This window comes from Aotus nancymaae, unplaced genomic scaffold, assembly GCF_030222135.1.
Source record: "Aotus nancymaae isolate 86718 unplaced genomic scaffold, 86718_ANA_hifiasm-v0.15.2.pri h1tg000003l, whole genome shotgun sequence".
In the NCBI taxonomy this organism is placed as follows: Eukaryota; Metazoa; Chordata; class Mammalia; order Primates; family Aotidae; genus Aotus; species Aotus nancymaae.
Window position 1 is genome coordinate 73256470 of NW_026988414.1, and position 22097 is coordinate 73278566.

Consider the following 22097-nt stretch of genomic DNA (forward strand, 5'->3'; position numbering starts at 1 on the left):
AAAACTATAATACAGTATCACTACTAGGATATTGACATTGATAAAGTCAAGATGTAAAATATTTCCATTACTACAAGAGTCCTTCATGTTGCCACTCTGTCACAGTGAGGGCAGTGGCGTGACTTCAGCTCAGTGTGACCTCTGTCTCCTGGGTTCCAATGATTCTCCTGCCTCAGCCTCCCTAGTAGCTGGGACTACAGGCACTCGCCACCATGCCCGGCTAATTTTTGTATTTTTAGTAAAGACAGGGTTTCACCATATTGGCCAGGCTGGTCTTGAACTCCTGACTTCAGGTGATCCACCCTCCTCAGCCTCCCAAAGTGCTGAGATTACAGGCATGAACCACCGTGCCCAGCCCTGTTCTTCATTTCTATAGCTTTGTCATTTTAAGAATGTTACACAAATGGGATCATACAGAATACAACCTCTTGGGGTTGGCATTTTTACTTTTTGTCCCATGGTCAGGATGTGCCACTGTTTATGCACCCATTGAGGTCATCTGGGTTGTTTCCAGTTTGTGGCTTTTTTGAGTGTGATATAAACACTTGTGTATAGGTCTTTGTGTGAACCGAGGTCTTCCTTTCTCTGGGATAAATGACCAGGAGTACAACTGCTGGGTCGTATTCTAGTTGCATGTTTAGTTTTCTGGATTTTTTTCTGTGTTGCTTAGGCTAGAATGCAGAGTGAGATCATGGCTTACTACAACCTCCGCTTCCCAGGTTCAAGCAATTCTCATGCCTTAGCCACTCAAGTAGCTGCGATTACAGGTGTGTGCCACCATGTTTGGCTAATTATTGCATGTTTTGTTTTGTTTTGTTTTTTAGTAAACTGCCAGGGTGTTTTCCAAAGTGGCTGTACTAATTAATAGTTGTACTGGCAATATATGAGTGATCCATTTTTTCCACATTCTTACTAGCACCTGGTGTTATAACTGTATTTTAGCCATTTTGAAAGATATATGTTCTAGATACTAGTCCTTTGTCTTTGTCAGATAATGTGATTTGCAAGTATTTTCTCCCAGTCTGTAGCCTGTCTTTTGTGGAATAAAAATTTTTAATTTTCAAGAAGTCTAGTTGATCAGCTTTTCTTTTTATGGGTTGTTCTTTAGGTATCAAGTCTAAGAACTCTTTGCCTACCCCTAGATCTTGAGGGTTTCTCTTATGTTTTTTCTAAAAGTTTTAGAGTTTGATGTTTTACACTTAAGTTCATGATCCATTGTTGGAAACAGATGCTCGGTGCCACAAAGAAAAATTAGCACTGAGACAAAGGATTTCTTAGCAAAGCAATTTTTACTTACTGCACCGCAGGAAGGGTACACTCGCTAGCCATCTTACCATGAGAGTACAAAGAACAAAGGAAAAGCAGACATTTATTCTTTACACATTAGGGGTTGTCCTTATTGCTGTGTCTGATTTCCATCGGTCTGAGTCAGACCTCATGATTTAAACTAAAACCTGATTGGTTAATAGCGCAAAACTTTTTTAAACAGGTAAGGGCCATAGGCTATGAGCTGGAACAAGCCTATGAGTACATCCAGCACAGGTATTTTGGTTAAAGTACAAGGACATAGAATATACTACGTTCCTATAAGCATGGCATATCTAACAGCTACATAGGATAGAGCTTAACATAGAGTTGTTAGCAAATTTATTCTTTAAAAAGAAAAGAAACTTTGAGGAGAGACTTACTTCCCACAATTCCCTCCTCTTTTACTTTATAATTTTCCTCTTCAAACTTTTTTTAACATCTTAGCTTAATTGTTCTGTTTCTAAAAGAAAAAGCTTCTCTTTCTTTTTACACTATTTCTTAGTTTTACTTTCTGTCTCTCTCTTTTACTGTCTCTTAGTCTGTCAGAGTCTTCAACATGCTTTAACTTTCTTTCTTACTTTTTTAACATTTGCTGGCCGGAGCCGGGCTTGCCTTAGGCTGCCGTAGTCGCTGCTTGTGTTTATAGTCTTCTCATGTGCCTGTGGCCTCCTTGGGGCACAGGTGGCCAGGCAGGGGGAGCTGCACATGTCTGCCCCACTAGTTTCAGTGCATGGCCTCTGACCATCTTGCCGCTGCTGTTGCTCAACCAGGTTGTTCCAGCCTCTCCCCTTGCCTCTGTGGCCAGGGGCCTTGCCAGCAACCTCCACTGGACTGCTTTATGCTCAGCCCCAGGCAGCCCCCAGTGTTCCTCAGGTGCACCACCCTGCACTGGTGGGGTGTGCTGCCACTCAGAGCGACCTGACCCCTGTGCACCTGCAACCTTGCCTCCCTGGGCCCTGCCCCATAAGGGTGGCTGACCCAGCTGTAGGTATTGCTGCAGCTGCCTCAATGGCCTTTACTGGGGCTCCTCTGGAGCTGTCTTGGCCACACTTGCCTTTCCCCCTTCTTGATTTTATCCCTGTTTTTAGACTGATTACTGGTTAGACTTAACCTCTTATCCTAGAGATTTCTTGCCTATCCTGTTTTCCAAAGGCTGGCCGTTCTTTTTCCCCAGGGAGGATTCTAACTATCCCCCCTCCCCTGAAGGTCTCTTTCACTTCTTTTTATTTTCGCTTTGCTCTTTCTGACCTCTAAGCCATATGAAACTATCACAGATCTTTCAGAGAGGAAGCACTCACACACTTAAACTTACTTAACCTTTAGAATTTTGACTACCAACGAAGTACTTTGTTTACCCTCTTTGTGACATTTCCTACCTTGGTTTGTGCACAAAGTTTGAAGCCTTTTTCCCTCCTTGCTGAGAAACCAGGTTGATTTATTCCTCACACCAGATAGGTCTTGGCTCTTGGCCTGCCACAACACAGAGGGGCGGTTAGGCGCCTCCTCACAAGAGAGACGACTGGAGACCACCCTGGAGGGGAATGGGTCTCTTCATGGTCGCCAAATTTGTTGGAAGCGGATGCTTGATGCCGCAAAGAAAAATTAGCACTGAGACAAAGGATTTCTCAGCAAAGCAGTTTTTACTCCCTGCACTGCAGGAAGGGTACCCTCGCTAGCCATCTTGACACAAGAGTACAATGAATAAAGGAATAGCAGACATATTTATTCCTTACACATTTGGGGTTGTCCTTACTGCTGTGTCTAATTTCTGTTGGTTGGAGCCAGACCTCAAGATTTAAACTAAAACCTGATTGGCTAATAACTGAAAACTTTTTAAACAGGTAAGGGGCATGGTCTGTGAGCTGGGACATGCCTGTGAGCACGTCCAGCACAGATATTTTGGTTAAACTACAAGAACATAGAATATACTACATGCCTGTAAGCATGGCACATCTAACAGTTACATAGGATAGGGTTTAACAAAAAGGTTAGCAAATTTATTCTTTAACAAGAAAGGAAACTTTGAAAAAAAAACTTTTCTACTTCCCACATCCATTCTGAGTAAATTTTTGTATGAAGTGTGAAATTTAGTTTGAGGTTCATTTTTTTTGCTAATGGATTTCCATGTACTCCAGCACTATTTGTTTTAAAAACTGTGCTGCCTGCATTTAATTGTTTTTTGCACTTTGTCGGAAATCAGTTGGGTATATTTTTGTGAGTCTGTTTCTGGGTTCTGGCTTCCATTTTATCGACTTACATGTCTGTGCCTCTACCAGTACTACATAGTCTTGATTATTATAGCTGTGTAAGTCTTGAAATCAAGTAGACTGATTGTTCCTAGTTTCTTATAAAATGATTTAGTGACTGGGTGCAGTGGCTAATGCCTGTAATCCCAGCACTTTGGGAAGCTGAGGCAGGTCAGCCGCCTCACTTGAGGTCAGGAGTTCAAGACCAGCCTGGCCAACATGGGAAAACCCCATCTCTACTAAAAATACAAAAATTATCCAGGCATGGTGGCAGGCACCTGCAATCCCAGCCACTTGGGAGGCGAGTTAGAGAATTGCTTGAACCTGGGAGGCAGAAGTTGCAGGGAGCCAAAATCACACCACTGCACTCCATCCAACCTGGGCAACAGAGTGAGACTCCATTTAAAAAAAAAAGAAATTGATTTAGCTATTTTAGTTCCTTTATCTTTCCATGTAAATTTTAGATATATCTACAAATTTTGCTGGGATTTTGCTAAGAATTGCATTGATCTGTTATACCAATTTGGGGAGAATTTGCATACTTTATATTGAGTCTTTTAATCCATGAACATGTTATACCTGTTATATTTAGCGTTTTTATTTTTTTTCTCAGTGTTGCATAGTTTTCAGTATACAAATCCTGTACCCTTTTTTTTTTTTAGATTTACACCTAGTACTGCATTTTTTGAGCAATTATAAATGGTACTATGTTTTAAATTTCAGTGCTCATGTGTTCATTGCTAGTATACTGAAATAAGATTGACTTCTGTGTGTTTATCTCGTATCCCACAATCTTGCTGAACTCACTTGTTCTAAGACTTTTTGTAGATTATGGGGATTTTCTACATAGACAGTCATGTCATCTGCAAATGGAGACAGTTTTGTTTTTTCCTTTCCAACCTGTATACCTTTTATATCTGTTTTTTTGCCTTATTGCAAGAACTTCTAGAGCTATGTTGAGTTAGAGTGGTGAGAATGGACATCCTTGCCTTGTTCCTGTTCTTATAGGGAAAGCATTCAGTCTTTGCCCATTTAGTATAATGTTAGCTGTAGGGGCTTTTTAGATGCTCTTTACCAGATTGATGAAGTTCCTCTCTGTTCCCATTATTCTGAGAGGCTTTGTGAAAAAAAAGAATGAATGGGTGTTAAATTTTGTCAAATGCATTTTCTGTGTCAGCTGCTATGAACATGTGTTTTTCTTATTTAGACTGTCAATACGGTAGATTATATTGACTGGTTTTCTAATATTGAGTCAGCATTGCATCCTTGGAATAAACTCCACCTGGGTGTGGTATGTAATTTTTTTTTTCCGCCAAGATGGAGTCTCGCTCTGTTACCCAGGCTGGAGTGCAGTGGTGTGCTCTCAGCTCACTGCAACCTCTTCCTCCTGGATTCAAGGAAATCTCCTGCTTCAGCCTACCAAGTAGCTGGGATTACAGGTGCCCACTACCACACCTGGCTAATTTTTGTATTTTTAGTAGAGACAGGGTTTCATCATGTTAGCCAGGGTGGTCTTGATCTCCTCACCTCGTGATCAGACCACCTCCGTCTCCCAAAGTGCAGGGATTACAGACATGAGCCACCACACCCAGCCTAAAATTGATTGATTTTTAAAATATCAGACCAACTTTGCATTCTAGGAGTAGAGACCTAAATATACATGATATATTAGACTTTTAAAATTTATTGCTGGATTTGATTTGTTAATATCTTCTTGAGAATTTTTAATCTATATTTGTGAAGGATGTTGATCTTTTTTTTTTCACATCATAGTTATGCTAGTCACATTGAACAAATTGGGAAGTATTTCATTCTCCTGTGTTTTTCTTTTCTTTCTTTCTTTTTTTATTTTTGAGACAGAGTCTCGCTTTGTCACCTGGGCTGGAGTGCAGTGGTGCGATATTGTCTTACTGCAATCTCCACTCCTGGGTTTAAGCCATTCTTTTTTTTATATTTTTGGTAAAGATGGGGTTTTGCCGTGTTGGCCAGACTGGTCTCGAACTCCTGACCTCAAGTTATCCACCCTCCTCAGCCTCCCAAAGTGCTGGAATTATAGGTATGAGCCACTGCACTCAGCTGTTTTTTGTTTTTTTCATTTTTGTTTTTGTTTTTTTGAGGAGTCTCACTTTGTCACCCAAGCTGGAGTGCAGTGGCGTGATCTTGGCTCACGGCAACCACTGCCTCCCAGGTTCAAGCAATACTCCTGCCTCAGCCTCCTGAGTAGCTGGGACTACAGGCTTGTGCCACCATGCCTGGCTAATTTTTGTATTTTTAGTAGAGACAGGGTTTATTTTGTATTTTCAGTAGAGACCATGTTGGCCAGGCTGGTCACGAACTCCTGACCTCAAGTGATCCGCCTGCCTTGGTCAAAGTGCTGAGATTACAGGCATGAGCTATTGCGTCCAGCTTCATTCTCCTGTGTTTTCTAAAAGTTCGTATGAGATTGACATTAAATTTTCCTAAAATGTTTGATAAAATTAACTGGTAAAGCTATCCAGTTCAGACTTAGACTACTTTTTAGAGCAGTTTTAGTTTCAGGGAAGAAATTGAACCCAAAGTACAGAGGGTTCCCATATATCTCTCTGTTGCCACCCCAACAAGCCTCCTCTGTTGTCAGCATCCACACCACAGTCATGTTTGTTACAATTGATGAACCTACACTGACACATCATTGTCATCCAGAGTCCGTAGTTAACATTAGGGTTTACTCCTGGTGTTGTACATTCTATGAGTTTTGAAATGACACATATCTACCATTATAGTAACAGAATACTTTCACTGCCCTAAAAAAATTCTGTGTTCTGCCTGGTCACCTCCCCTGCCCCCCACCAGCCACTGGCAACCACTGAACCTTTTACTGTCTCCATAGTTTTGCCTTTTCCAGAAAACCTTGTAGCTGGAATCATACAGTATGTATCCTTTTCACATCGGCTTCTTTCACTTAGTAATGTGCTCTTAAGTTTCCTCCATGTCTTTTCGTGGCTTGATAGCTCATTTCTTTTTTGTGCTGAATAATATTCCATTGTCTGGATGTGCCACAGTTTATTCATCCATTCACCTACTGAAGGATGTCTTGATTGCTTCCAAATTTGAGCAGTTCTTTAGAAGATTGGTGATGTTTTTGTGACCAGAAATATGCTATAGAAACTAAACTCATTTATATCAAATAGCCTATGGTAAAATTGGTTTCGTTATGTGTTGATTTACTTAAAGTCGCAGTTACCAAGAACCTGTCAACTATGTTGAGGTCAGGAGTTCGAGACCAGCCTGGGCAACAAGGTGAAACCCTGTCTCTACTAAAAAAAAAATACAAAAATTAGCCAGGTGTGGTGCCATGCACCTGTAGTCCTAGCTACTTGGGAGACTAAGGCAGGAGAATTGCTTGGACCTGGGAGACAGAGGCTGCAATGAGCTGAGATTGTGCCACTGCATTCCAGCCTGGGCAACAGAGCAAGACTCAGTCTCAAAAAAAAGAAAGAAAAATGCATACTCAAAGTGGCTACATCATTATGCATTCCTGTCAGCAATGAGTGATGGTTTTTGTTGCTCCACATCCTCTTCAGCATTTGGTGTTGTCAGTGTTTTGAAATTCTAGCCATTCTGACAGGTATGTAGTGGCATTTCCATTAATTCCCTAATGACATGATGTAGAGCATCTTTTCATATGCTTGCCTGCCATGTCCATGTCTTTGGTGAAGTGTTCTTTTGGGTCTCTTGGCTCATTTCTTTTTCGTTGTTTTTTTTTTTGAGCCAGCATCTCGCTCTGTCACCAGGCTGGAGTGCAGTGGCACAATCTTGGCTCACTGCAACCTCCACCTCCCGGGTTCAAGCGATTCTTCCACCTCAGTCTCCCAAGTAGCTGGGGCTACAGGTGCTCACCACCACACCTGGCTAATTTTTTTTGTATTTTTAGTAGAGATGGGCTTTCACTGTATTGGCCAGGCTGATCTCTAACTCCTGACCTTGTGATCTGCCTGTCTGGGCATCCCAAAGTGCTGGGATTACAGGTGTGAGCCACTGCACCTGGCCTTACTCATTTCTCTATCAGGCTATTTGTTTTCTTATTGTTGAATTTTAAGGGTTCTTGGTATATTGTAGATAACAGACCTTTTATCAAATATGTCTTTTACAAATATTTTCTCCTAGTTTTGTCTTATTCTCTTGATAAATTCAGTTTTTAAAATAGACATGCAGCTGTTCAGATTTTTTCTTATATCAGTTTTGATAACTTTTGTCTAAAAATTTCCCCATTTTGTCTAGTTGTCAAATTTACTGGGGTATAGTTATTTTTTAATGTCTATGATGTCTCTTTGTTCATTTCTGATAATAATATGTGTTTTATCTTTTTTTCTTGATAAGTTAGGGATTTACCAACTTTATTATTTTCAAAAAACTAATTTTGTTTTTTTTTTCTTAATTGTTTCTTATTTCATTGGTTTCTGCTCTTGATTTCCTTTCTATTAACATCAGGTTAATCTGTTTTTTTTTTTTTTACTGATATTTAAGATGGAAACTTAGATCGTCGATTTTAGACCTTTCTTTCCTAATACAAGCACTTAAAGTTATAAATTTCTTCTTTTACGCAATATATTAAGCACATCATTCAGAAGTTGATGTTTCATTAACAGATGGGAGGATTGCTTCAGGCCAGGAGCTTTACACCAGCCTGGCCAACATAGTGAGACCTTGTCTCTACAAAAAATTTTTAAAAATTAGCTGGGCATGGTGGCACCAGACTGTAGTCCTAGCTACTCAGGAGGCTGAGGTGGGAGGATTGGTTGGGCCTGGGAGGTTGAGGCTGCAGTGAGTTATGATGGCACCACTGCACTCCAGGCTAGGTGACAGAGTTGAGACTCTGTGTTTCAAAATAATAAAATTAAATAAAATTTTAAAAATAAAATACCCAGAATTTATTACTGTCATCAGCAAGAGGGGCATTATCAGTATTTGTTTTTTTAGTATATTATTTCTCAGCCACATATTCTCCTTGAAAGCATTTTGACAGATTTGTTAAAATACAATATAAACAGGTTATAGTTTGTGTGATTTGATGTATATAAGTGTTATCTTTAATGTATATGCTTTAAAGCAATTATAGGATCTTTATATGTATTAAATAACATTGCTTATTAATATGCATACTCCTGAAAAAAATTTTAATTTTTTTATAGTTTATTACCTCAGTTAACAATGTGATAGAATATGTTTTATTAACTGTTTGGACAGAGCCTGATATATTTGCTTAGTTTAATTAAAAGTTTGTGTTTTCAGCAAGGTACACTGAATAGTTTCTTCTCTTCACAGTGGTCTCACATCTGAAACATGGCTACAGATTGGCTGGGAAGTATTGTGTCCATCAATTGTGGAGATAGCTTGGGTGTCTATCAGGGAAGAGTGTCAGCTGTCGATCAGGTCAGCCAGACCATCTCCCTCACCCGGCCTTTTCATAATGGAGTGAAGTGTCTTGTTCCAGAAGTCACCTTCAGGTGAGTGTGCTGACTGATTCTTCTAAATCCAACCTGGTAGTCTGTGGAGCTTGAACCTAGATCTGATTGCTGATATTCTCTTGCATATGGCTGCTTTTAAGTAGAGTCTTGTTAAGTGTGAGATTTTGGCAGTCTTAGGTCTTACAGTCCACCTGCTGTTCCCAGCAGGGACTTTGTATTGTAATTAGCTCCCAGCCAGTGTTTCTTATCCAGTGATTCTTATCTGTTCTCAGCCAATGATTCTTATCTTTGTTAGGCATGCAATATTATATAAATATGTCAAATCAGAATAACCCTTTTCTTTTATGGTTTTAGATGTTCTTTCTTGGTTTTGTATTTGTGTTTACTCAATCGAAGGTCCTTATTGATTTTATTCCCATGCATAAATGTTTCTCTCTTTGTAGGTTTGTATTATGATTTATCCCCAGAAGCACTTTGTAGCAAGTAGCTAAAGTCTTTCGTTACGGAAAAGTCTTTTTCTTAGTATTTACCAACAGACCTCAAATTCACTTATTTCTTCACATTCCTCTTTTCACCAGTTTGGCAGATAGCCTTCCATTCTTCTGTACAAATAAAAAAAAATAGGCTGTCAGGCAAGAGCTTCCTTGATTTTTCTGAGCAATTCCCTTCCTACACATACCAGCATATATATTGCTTACCTCCTCTGCAGTCTCTTCAGACATTTCCCGTCTGTTCAGGGCTACCCTTATGTATGCTTAGAGGCTATCCCTTTCTACCTCCTTTGAGACCTTGCTCCATCTCTTCTGTGTTTTCCATTTCAATCTTTATGTTGCTTCGGTCCTTTTTTTTTTATTTTCTTTTTTTTCTTTCCTTTCCTTTCTTTCCTTTCTCTTTCTTTCTTTCGACAGAGTCTTGCTGTTGCCCAGGCTGGAGTGCAGTGGTGTGATCTCGGCTCACTGCAACCTCCGTTACTGAGTTTCAAGCAATTCTCCTGCCTCAGCCTCCCAACCAAGTAGCTGGGATTACAGGCACGCGCCACCATGCCCAACTAATTTTTGTATTTTTAGTAGAGATGGGGTTTCGCCATGTTGGCCAGGCTGGTCGCGAACTCCTGGCCTCAAGTGATCTGCCTACCTCAGCCTCCCAAAGTGCTGGGATTATAGGTGTGAGCCACCGTGCCTAGCCTGTACTGCTTATTTCCTGATACTCATTCCTTGGCCTCCCCTGTATTAAAAACAACTCTCTCCCCTAGACCTTGCATTTGCCACTAGGTATTGTCATGTTGTTTCCCTTCCCTTTAACTCATAATCCTTGACAGAGCCAAATAGTCTGCTTTCACTATCTTTTGTGGCTTCATTCTCTAGACCCTCCTTACCCTACTGTTATCTTTTTTTCTAACTTTATCATCATGCTGAGTTACCTTTTGCCAAGGTTACAAATAAGCAAATGGACAAATTCACGGACAGTATCTCAATCCCAGTCTCATTTGAAGACTCCCTATTGGGTGCATTGGCTTATGCCTGTAATTCCAGCACTTTGGGAGGCCAAGGCAGGAGAATCACTTGAGGCCAGGATTTCAAAACTGACTGGTCAGCATAGTGAGACCCCATCTCCACAAAAGAAAAATTTTAAAAATTAGCTGGGCGTGGTGGCATGTGCCTGTGTAATCCTAGCTACTACTGAGGCTGAGACAGGAGGATCACTTGAGCCTAGGAGTTGGAGGCTGCAGTAAGCCACGATAGCGCCACTGCACTCTAGTATGGGTGACAGAACAAGACCGTCTGTAAAATAATAAAAATAAAATGCTCCCTAACTTTTAAAGTACCGTTTTTTAGTTTCTCTGTCACCTCTTTGGATTTTCTTTGCGTGTGTTCTACTTATTCCTCTATTCCTCCACTTTGTTGTTGTTGTTTTTTTATGTTCCTTTTCTTCGACTCACCTCTTTTTTTTTTTTGAGACAGAGTTTCGCTCTTGTTACCCAGGCTGGAGTGCAATGGTGCGATCTCGGCTCACCACAACCTCCGCCTCCTGGGTTCAGGCAATTCTCCTGCCTCAGCCTCCTGAGTAGCTGGGATTATAGGCACGTGTCACTATGCCCAGCTCATTTTTTTGTATTTTTAGTAGAGACGGGGTTTCACCATGTTGACCAGGATGGTCTCGATCTCTTGACCTCGTGTTCCACCCGCCTTGGCCTCCCAAAGTGCTGGGATTACAGGCGTGAGCCACCGCGCCTGGCCTCCACTCACTTCTTAAGATTGAACTACTCAGGGTTTATCTTTGGTTCTTTTCTCAGCTTTTATTCTCTCATGTGTACCTTATACATTAATGAGACCTCACATCTTTAATTTAGACCCATTATGAGCCAAACACCTTGTCTGCTCGTCATTTCCTTTGGATATCCCACAAGATATCTTAAATTTAAGATTTTTGGAGCTAGTCTCATTATGTTTTCCTGTCGATTTCTTTTTCCAAGGGCATACCCATTATTTATGACTAATAAGATCTTTCCCTCAGTTTAGGAACTTAGGAATCATAATAAACTCTTCTTTTTCTTTAATCCTTGTGTTCAATTGCCAGAATTCTATGGATTTGAAATGTCTCTTGATCCCTTCTCCCTTTTGCCTTTGCATTAGCACTTGCTTGGTTCATCCTCTCTTATTTCTTGCCTGGTCTTCTAACTGGTACCACTGCCTCTTGTTTCTTCTCCTTCCCTATAGCCACCAGGAAAATCTGTCGTGACCACGATGTCCCTGGTTACCTCCGCAGCCTTACTTCCTGATGGCCTTCCACAGGCTTCCTTCCCTTCAGTATCACCATAACATTTGCAGTTCTTCACGTGGGCCATATTTTCTACATGTCCTCAGTCTCTGAGCCCCTGCCTCAGATGCCTTTCTCCCTACTGTTCTTTGCTTAGCCACTCATTCCCCCTGCCCCGGCCAGACTTAGCTTAAGTATTGCATTCATCTCCACCAGACTAACTTAAATATTTTGTTTTAGGCCCTCTAGTCTCGTATGTACACCTCTGTCATAATATTTAACACTTAAAAAATTTTTGTGCCTTTTTTTTTTTTTGAGACAGAGTCTCATTTTGTTACCCAGGCTGGAGTGCAATGGTGTGATCTCTGCTCACTGCAACCTCTGCTTCCCAGGGCGAAGTGATTCTCATGCCTCAGCCTCCTGGGTAGCTGAGATTACAGGTGCACACCACCACACCCAGCTAATCGTTTCTATTTTTAGTAGCGATGGGGTTTCGCCATGTTGACCAGGCTGGTCTTGAACTCCTGGCCTCAAGTGATTCTCCTGCCTCGACCTCCCAAAGTGCTGGGATTACAGGCATGAGCCTTTGTGCCCAGCCCATTTAAGACTTTTGATTGACTCCACAACCAGACTGAGTTCCTGTGGGCACATAGGGTTTTCATCTCTATATACCAGATCAAAATAGTTCCCAGTGCAGGGCTTACCATATAGCAAGTGTTTTATATATATGCCTGTTGAATGAGCAAGAGAGTGAATGAATGAAGAAAAGCCATTAAACATTGTGGGACTATAAGATTAATATAGTTTTGTTATTAGCAATAGCTTCATTTTAAAGGCCAGCATTGTGTGAGTTGGATAGCTGGTGGCTGAGCCCTGTTCTTAAGCACACAGCCCCTTTGCTAGTCTCTGATAACTCATTAAAATGCAGACCTGCAAAGGGGTAGCTGTTTGCTAATGATCCCAGTTTCATCGTTCTTATCACTATTATAATTTTGAGACTTGGACTCTTTTGTGTATTTCAGGGCAGGTGACATTACGGAGTTAAAAATTCTGGAGATACCGGGACCTGGAGACAACCAACATTCTGGAGACCTTCATCAGACAGAATTAGGCCCCTCTGGTGTTGGCTGCCAAGTGGGCGTCAATCAGAATGGCACAGGCAAGTTGGTCAAGAAGCCAGCCTCTTCCAGCAGTGCCCCTCAGAATATACCTAAGAGGACAGATGTGAAGAGCCAAGATGCTGCCGTTTCCCCTCAGCAGCAACAGTGCTCAAAGAGCTATGTCGACAGGCACATGGAATCCTTGAGTCAGTCCAAAAGTTTCCGTCGTCGACACAACTCCTGTAAGTAGGGTCAAGTTGATATTTCTTCTCAATCTGGCCTCAGGGCTATAAGCTATAGGCACTGCTGCTCTTTAAACCAATCCTTTATTACTCCAGTACAATGGATGCTGGCTAAACTTCACAAAAATACAACATGGTTCTCTCTTCCTCCAGGCCTAGTTCTTCAAGATGTTAAGGGAAGGGAAATAAGCTGTTAAAGATGCACATGAGCTTGCTGCCCTCTCTTACCACTTCCTTCAGGAAAAGTCTGCCCAGAGTTTACTGAGACTAACAGCAGTGTTTTAAATCCAGTAACTACTGGGCGTGGTGGCTCGCACTTATAATTCAGCTGCTTGAGAGGTTGAGGCAGGAAGATCGTTTGAGCCCAGGAGTTCAAGACTAGTCTCGGCAAAATAGAAAGATTTCGTGTCTCAAAAAGAAAAAGAGAAAACAGAACTTAAATCCCATAACTGATGTTGGTAGTGGTGTCTGAGTTGAACCTGCGTGTGGGCTGTTCCAGAGGATTCTTGTTCCAGAGCTTGTGGTGTGACACCTGGCCAACATTTTAAGTTTTGAAGATGCCTGATTCAAGGGAATAAACAGCTAATTTTTAATTGAGATGGAGTGTTGCTCTGTCACCCAGGCTCGAGTGTGGTGGCACAATATTGGCTCACTGCACCCTCCACCTCTCAGGTTCAAGCAATTCTCCTGCATCAGCCTCCCAAGGAACTGGGATTACAGGCATGTGCTGCCATGCCCAGCTAATTTTTTTTTTTTTTTTTTTTTTTAAGATGGAGTTTCGCTCTTGTTGCCCAGGCTGGAGTGCAGTGGTGTGATCTTGGCTCACAGCAACCTCTGCCTCCCAGGTTCAGGTGATTCTCCTATCTCAACCTCCTGAGTAGTGGGGATTACAGGCATGTGTCACCATGCCCGGCTAATTTTGTATTTTTAGTAGAGATGGGGTTTCTCCATGTTGGTCAGGCTGGTCTTGAACTCCTGACCTCAGGTGATCCGCCTGCCTCGGCCTCCCAAAGTGCTGTGATTATAGGCATGAGCCACTGTGCCTGACTAATTTTTGTATTTTTAGTAGAGACAGAATTTTGCCATGTTGCCCAGGCTAGTCTCAAACTCCTGACCTCAAGTGATCCACCTGCCTCGGCCTCCGAAAGTGCTGGGATTAGAGGCATGAGCCACTGCGCCTGGTCTAAAAAAAAATGTTTTAATGTATTTCAAGGTAGTTTCCTTTGGTGCATATGAAACAAGGATCTGAAATGACAGTGTTTGCAAATGTGAGACAAATTCAGTTGTGACTTCTGTATCCTTAGAAAAACTGTAAAATGCTTGGATAGAAAATGATTTTTTCCATTTAGACTTAACCTTCTCTATTTTACTTTATTTATTCATTTTTGAGATAGAGTCTTGCTTTGTCACTCAGGCTGGAGTGCAATGATCACAGCTCACTGCAGCCTTGAAGGGGGCTCAAGCGATCCTCCCACCTCAGCCTCCTGAGTAGCTGGGACTACAGGTTTGTGCCACTGTGCCTGACTAGTTTTTTTATTTTAGTAGAGACAAGGTCTCACTATGTTGCCCAGTGTGAAAATCTTTTCTTCTTTACCAGAAATTGTTGATTTGTTAGAAGTTCAAATAGGCAGTTTATAATCTTCCATGCACTTGGAGATGACCCTTATTGACAATTCATATTATTTTTTCCTACATATTTTTCCCCCTATTATTAACATCTTACATTGGTATGGTACATTTGTTACAGTTAATGAACCAATGTTGATGCATTATCATTAAACAAAGTCCATATTTTATTCAGATTGCCTTAGTTTTTACCTGATGTCCTTGTTCCAGAATCCTGTCGGCATATCACATCACATTTGGTAGTCACGTTTCTGCTTGGCTCTGACAGTTTCTCAGACCTCCCTTGTTTTTGATGACCTAGGTATTTTGTAGAATGTCCCTCAATTGATACTTGATGTTTTTCTCATGATTAGACTGGGGTTATATGTTTGGGGGCAGAAGACAACAGAGGTAAGGTACCATTTTTATCACTTTGTGTCAAGTGTATATATTATCACCATGGTTTATAACTTCTGATGTTCATTTTGATCACCTGGCCAAAGTAGTGTATGTCAAGTTTCTCCTCTGTAAAGTGACTCTTTCTTCCCCTTTTACATCTGTACTCTTTGGAAGGAAATCACTCTGTGCAGCCCACACCCAAGGAGTGAGGAGTTATGTTCCCTCTCCTTGAGGACACAGCATCTTCAGACATCATTTGGAATTCTTTTATGTCAGAGAGTCCTCTCTTCTCCCCTATTTGTTTATTTATTCAGTCATTTATTTATATCAGCATGTACTCATGGGTATTTATTTTATACTTTGGCTTGTAATTCAGTATTACTTTATTTTGGTACTCAAATTATTTCAGTTTTGACTAGTCTCAAATCTTTCACTTGGATCCCATGTCGCTTTGACATACTCCAATTTTTGTGGATTTTTTTTTTTTTTTTTTTTTGGTGCTTACGTACTTTCTGACACTGAAAGATGCTTGCTACTACTGCTGCTTCTGCTGCTTCTCCTCCTCCTCTTCCTTCCTCTTCCCTCCTCCTCCTCCTCTGTCCCCCTCCCCCTCCCCCCTTTTCCCTTCTTCCTCCTTTACTAGGTATGCTCATTGCTCCTGGGTGTCACCCTCATAGCTGACAGCAAAAAAATATATGTGTATATACTTCTCTGTAGAGTTCACAGAAAAGAAGATACATGTGCGTATATTTAACCAGTATATATGTGCATATTTAAATATTTCTATATGTAACTGTGTATATTATACTATACTAAGTATAAGTTCATACTGATGTCTCCAGCTTTAATCCATTACCACATGGATCCTGCTAGTCTTCTCCTTTTGCTTGTCTGTAACCTTTCACTCCAACAGTGAGAAACCTGTCTCCTGCTGTCATTCGTTCTTTACATAATTATTCAATTCCAATATACATGTATAGTGGTATCAGAATTATTAACCCATATCCCCACCCCGCTCCCGTGGGAGACTATCAAATAGAATATGGTGCTTATGTGCCATTTCTTTTGCCTTTCATCTGACTCCATTCATTTCTAGAGTTATATAGGTCTCCCATCCCCTTCATTGACTTGTTTCATATATTCATAATGCAGTTACTTTGTGTTGTCACATTCTGCATTCCATCCTGGGATCCGCCAACCGCCTAAATGATTTTTAAAAATTCACATACACTGGCCGGGCGCGGTGGCTCACGCCTGTAATCCCAGCACTTTGGGAGGCCGAGGCGGGTGGAACACGAGGTCAAGAGATCGAGACCATCCTGGTCAACATGGTGAAACCCCGTCTCTACTAAAAATACAAAAAAAATAGCTGGGCATGGTGGCGCGTGCCTGTAATCCCAGCTACTCAGGAGGCTGAGGCAGGAGAATTGCCTGAACCCAGGAGGCGGAGGTTGCGGTGAGCCGAGATCGCGCCATTGCACTCCAGCCTGGGTAACAAGAGTGAAACTCTGTCTCAAAAAAAAAAAAAAAAAATTCACATACACTAAGACTTACTCTTTGTGCTGTAAAGTTCTGTGGGTTTTGACAAATGCATAGCATCATATATCTGTCATTACAATATAAACAGAATAGTTTCATTGTCCTAAATGATCTCTTGTGCCTCACCTGTTCAACTGTCCCCACTTCTCCCTGGCAACTACTGATTTTTTTGGTATACCATCTGCAGTTTTGCTTTTTCCAGAATATCACGTAATTAAAATCATACAGTGTGTAGCCCTTTCAGACTGGCTTCTTTCACTTAGCAAGATGCATTTAAGATTAATTCATGTCTTTTTGTGGCTTGATAGCTCATTTCTTTAATTGTCAGATAAAGTTCCCTTGTGTGGATGTATCAGTTTGTTTACCTGTTCACCTATTGCAGGACATCTTGGTGGCTTCCAGGTTTTGGTTATTCTGCTTTTGCTGTTTGGTCAGTTTCCTTTTTCTAGATTGTTAACTGTACATAAATAAGGTAAAGAGATCGTAGGACAGTAAAATGTTACTCTTTTTTAATAAACTTATATAGAATCCAGATTATTTTGGAAAATGTCTGTGGCCTAAAAATTTGATAATGAGACATGGCTCAAAATGGTTTTCTGGTAGAAGGTAGAGTTATAATTATTTTTCCGCTCATTGAAACCTATGAGTAGAAAGGTCTGCCTTAGAATTTTCTCCAGTTTATGTATACTGATGTTGACACTAGAAGATTGATGAAGCTGTAGAAATATAATCTGTCAGCTGGGCATGGTGGCTCACGCCTGTAATCCTAGCACTTTGGGAGGCTGAGACAGGCGGATTGCCTGAGCTTAGGAGTTTGAGATCAGCCTGGGCAACATGGTGAAACCTCATCTCTACAAAAATACAAAAAATTGCCGGTCACGGTGGCTCATGCCTGTAATCCCAGCACTTTGGGAGGCTGAGGCAGGTGGATCACCTGAGGTCATAAGTTCAAGACCAGCCTGGCCAACATGGAAAAACCATGTCTCTACTAAATATACAAAATTAGCCAGGCATGGTGGCACATGCCTGTAATCCCAGCTACTTGGGAGGCTGAGGCTGGAGAATTGCTTGAACCCAGGAGGTGGAGGTTGCGGTGAGCTGAAATTGCGCTTTGCACTCTAGCCTGGGCAACAAGAGCGAAACTCCATCTCAAAAAAAGAAAAAGAAAAAAAGGAGGTAGCTGGCCTTTAGCTCATTTATGTTTAGGGAGAGATAGTCCTATAGGCATGTCATTGTCTCTGTTTGGCACTGATTTCCCTTTTTCTCTTTGTTACTGGCAGTGGAGAGAAATGAGGAATGAAATTGAACCTTTTAAATGGAAAGATGGTGGATACTATCTTGTTGCAGTATGATTGGGCTTTAACGGTCTGTTAATTGTAGCAGTCATCCTACCACCTGAGGCAGGAAGTGAATTTGGCCAAGTTTTCATGGTCCTACTGAGTTCTTCTTGACTTGTAAACTTCCTTGGATGTGCTTCATATATCTAATACGCTTGAAAACTCAGGGCCTAGATAGAATTTGGGAGTTGAAAAGAAGGTCCCACGTATTCTGAGGCACTTTCTCATGATGCCTGTTGAATCTGGCAGTAAAACATTCGTAGTTTGACATTCAGGTACCTTTTAGTGTGATAAGTGCAGGACAGAGTTCCCCCTTACAGTCTGTGTGTGACAAAAACCAATAAATAAGTGGCACTGAGGGTTATGCAACAATGGGTTTGTTACAAGTTGTCCTGGCCAAAGGGCCTCTGTGCCAAAGGCTGGCAGAAAAATGGCACAGAAAGGCGGCCAGCCTGCAGTCTTCATACTTGCATTGCCCTTGTAATTGAAAAGTAAAGAAATCTGGGAAGAAGGTTTATCTTTTCCAAGGGAAGTGCTTTTGTCTCTCAGTGGCCAAAGGCCAGTTAATGCAGAGCCAGGCCCTTTGGGCTGAATAAGCCATGTACTGAGATGGCTTTTTCACTCAGGACTTCCTAATATTTGTATTAAAGTGTGAGGAAAGGGAAGAATAAGAGACAACTGAGCATATTAGCCTGCCTTTCATTTATTTTATATTCTCTTATCTTTCCCTTACTGACCTGTGATGTCAGTATTTCCTCTTCGGAAATATTTTTCACACTCTGCTTTCCTGACAGTGTGTAGAACATAGCTGCTCCTTAGTGTATATGTCTCAAATGAATGAATCAACTCTGCATTTAGAGGAGTACAGGAAAATACCTGAAACCTTCTACATACACATCTCTAGGTTTTGTTGTAAGTTATGTTTGTAGAGTCCTACAGCTGATCCAAAAATGGTGACCAGTGCCCAGCATCATTAAGGCAGAATTAAGGCATCTCCCACAGTGAACCTTATTAGTCTTTATAGTGGGGCACTTGGTCAACATGCTGTGAACAAGCTTTACAGCTAGTCATGTTTGTTTACTTTACTTTTCTACTTTGCATTTCAGTAGCTCCTCATCATGTGGCATGATATGAAGTGGGTATTATTTATTCATTTTTTTTTTTTTTAAACTGAGCAAAAATTTTCTTTGTATACTGCACTCTCTCCCCCAAAAATAAAGGTTGAGTATCTCTTACGCAAAATGCTTGGGACCAGAAGTGTTTCAGATTTTTAATTTTTTTTAAAGGATTTTGGAGTATTTCTGGAATACATACCAGTTGAGCATCCCTAATCCAGAAATCCAAAATGCTCCAGTCAGCATTTTCTTTGAACATCACATTGGTGCCCAGAAATTTTTGGATTTCGGATTTTTGGGTTATGGATGCTCAGCTTGTGCCTTGAACACTCATATTGGTGTTAGCTCACTGTTAGGGCTAACAAATACAGGGCACGTGGTTAGAGAAGCAACTCATGCTTTTCCTTCCTTCCTTCCTGCCTTCCTCCCCTGTTATCCAGGGTACAGTGCAATGCACTGCGACCTTTGCCTCCCAGCTTCAAGCGATTCTCTTGCTTCAGCCTCCCAAGTAGCTGGGATTAAAGCTGCCTGCCACCATGCCTGGCTAATATTTATATTTTTAGTAGAGACAAGGTGTTGCCTTGTTGGGGCCAGGCTGGGTCTCAAACTCCTGACCTCAGATGATCCACCTGCCTCTGCCTCCCAGAGTGCTGGGATTATAGGCGTGAGCCACCATGCCTGGCTAACTCATGCTTTTCAAACTTTAACTCCAGGATAACTGGCCTTCTACCAGTGTCATTTGGGAAGCCTGAACTGCCTTCAGAGTCTTTGGGTCTTTGGATTCTAGATTCTTTCCTGTTTTCTCCAGTAACTCTTTTTGTGCCTCTCTGCCTGTTTCTCTTTAGCAATGTCTGTATCCTTTTTCCTCTGAGCTTTATTCTTGGTCACCTTGTTTCAGGAGCTTTGGGTTTTATCTGAATGGGAATGATTTCCCATTTTGCTTCCTCAGCTCTGTCTTCTCCTTCATCAATCAACTGCTTATTTTCATCAGTCATTGTAATAGTTCCAGGATAGTTCATTGTCAGTTCATATTGGACATGACAGAACTTTTTCCACTGAAGCTCTTGCTTCATAACTCTCTCATATTATTATCAGCAATTTTATCTCCCTGGCCTTTTCAATCATGCAACAAAGTTGGCGTGATTTTTATTACTTTTTCTTGTAGTTAATCTCAAGTTGCCCTTTCTTTTATAACCTCTTTTTAGACTTTTAACTTTTTTTGGCTAGTGTTTGCTTTTTTTTTTTTATTGCTGTTTTTATTTCTTAATTTAGCAGAGTTTTGTGTACTTATGCTAAACCTGGCATAGCGTTGGGTGACAGGTGTGAATGACATCATTTCTGCCCTCTGTTGGCTTAGAAACTCCTTGGGAAGTTAGAGCAAGAACACAGATTAACTATAGAACAAAGTAGGTAATATAGCATAAGTGCTAGGTCATTGGTACCCACACTGTTGTAAGTGGTCAGATGGGAGTGATTTTTTAGCAAGATTCATCAAAGATAGTGTGTTTGGGCCAAGTCTGTAACAGCAAAAGTGAGTAATAACTTAAAAGCGAATCAGTAGGTATGATCTATATGTTGTGTATCAATATGGTATGATCTGTGATTTATGCAGCCATAAAAAGTAAGAAACAGTAGTTGAAGTTTTTTTTATTTTTGAGACAGAGTCTCTTAGTGTCATCTGGGCTGGAGTGCAGTGGCACAATCTTGGCTCACTGGAACCTCTGCCTCCCGGGTTCAAGTGATTCTTCTGCCTCAGCCTCTTGAGTATCTGGGATTACAGGCGCCTGCCACCATGCCCAGCTAATTTTTTGTATTTTTAGTAGAGATGGGGTTGCACCATGTTGGCCAGGCTGGTCTCAAACTCCTGACTTCGTGATTCGCCTGCCTCAGCCTCCTAAAGTGCTGGGATTATAAGTGTGAGCAACCGCACCCAGCCTGAAGAAGTTTTTTGTGAAATTCAAGGATGTTCCACGCGAGAAAGCAGGATACAAAACTTCATAAGATGGATATAAATTTTTTACTAAAAGAAAATCAAAATATTATGTGACTATTTAGAATTTTCTACATATTTTGTGAATTATCTGCTGTGAACATCTGTTAACAAACATTATCTTTAAAAAGGAATACTCGTTTCCTATTACCTTTGAATTATTTGTTTGACCATTGTGCTGTACTGAATTGTTTTTCATTTATGCATTGTGTGTACATTTTCCTTCTTCCCTCCCCTCCTCTCCCCTCCTCCTGTCTTGCTCTGTCACCCAGGCTGGAGTGCAGTGGCACGGTCTTGGCTCATTGCAGGCTCCACCTTCCGGGTTCAAGCAATTCTCCTGCCTCAGCCTCCCAAGTGGCTGGGATTATAGGTGTGTGCCACCGTGCCCAGCTAATTCTTCTGTATTTTTAGTAGAGACGGGGTTTTACCGTGTTGGTCAGGCTGATCTCGAACTCCTGACCTCAGGTGATCCGCCTGCCTCAGCCTCCCAAAGTGCTACAATTACAGGCATGAGCCACCACCCCCAGTCTTGTGTACATTTTCTAGACATTATCCTTTGTGTTCTTTTAACTTTGCCTAGACCATGACTGTGCACCAGTAAAACTTTATTTACAGAAACAGGCAGTGGGTTGAATTTGGCTCATGGGCTATAGTTTGCAGACTTTTGATGCAGAGTGTACACTTAGGGTGAAATTAATTCACAGTCATTAATGTGGATTCATGTTTGGAATGACCTTCTTGATACTTTTTAATTTGGGAGACCATCTTCATAGATCTGATTAATTTCTGACAACCTCATTCTAGCTAAAGAAAGCCTCTAAGAGGAATAGGGAAAGTGCTAGTTCTGCCATTTTCTTGTTCACTTATGATTACATTGGTATTATCATTATTTAATATAGTTTCTTTACAAGAATCTTTTTAAGCCACATATTCATTTTTGTATGCTTTAGTGAAAAATTGGCATGGTTGTAGAGTGTGAATGCATTTAATGCCACTGAACTGTACACTTAAA

General features: G+C 41.1%; 1 protein-coding gene across 2 annotated transcripts in view; it reads left to right on the forward strand.

The window, feature by feature from the left end:
• EDC3 (enhancer of mRNA decapping 3) overlaps window positions 1-22097 on the forward strand; it is a 67077-nt gene that overhangs the window by 12194 nt on the left and 32786 nt on the right. For both annotated transcript variants that reach the window (XM_012457623.2, XM_012457622.2), the window contains 2 exons: window positions 8859-9040; window positions 12781-13100. In XM_012457623.2, the coding sequence (XP_012313046.2) occupies window positions 8877-9040; window positions 12781-13100 (484 nt within the window). In that variant the 5' untranslated portion in view covers window positions 8859-8876. The remainder of the gene's footprint in view (window positions 1-8858; window positions 9041-12780; window positions 13101-22097) is intronic.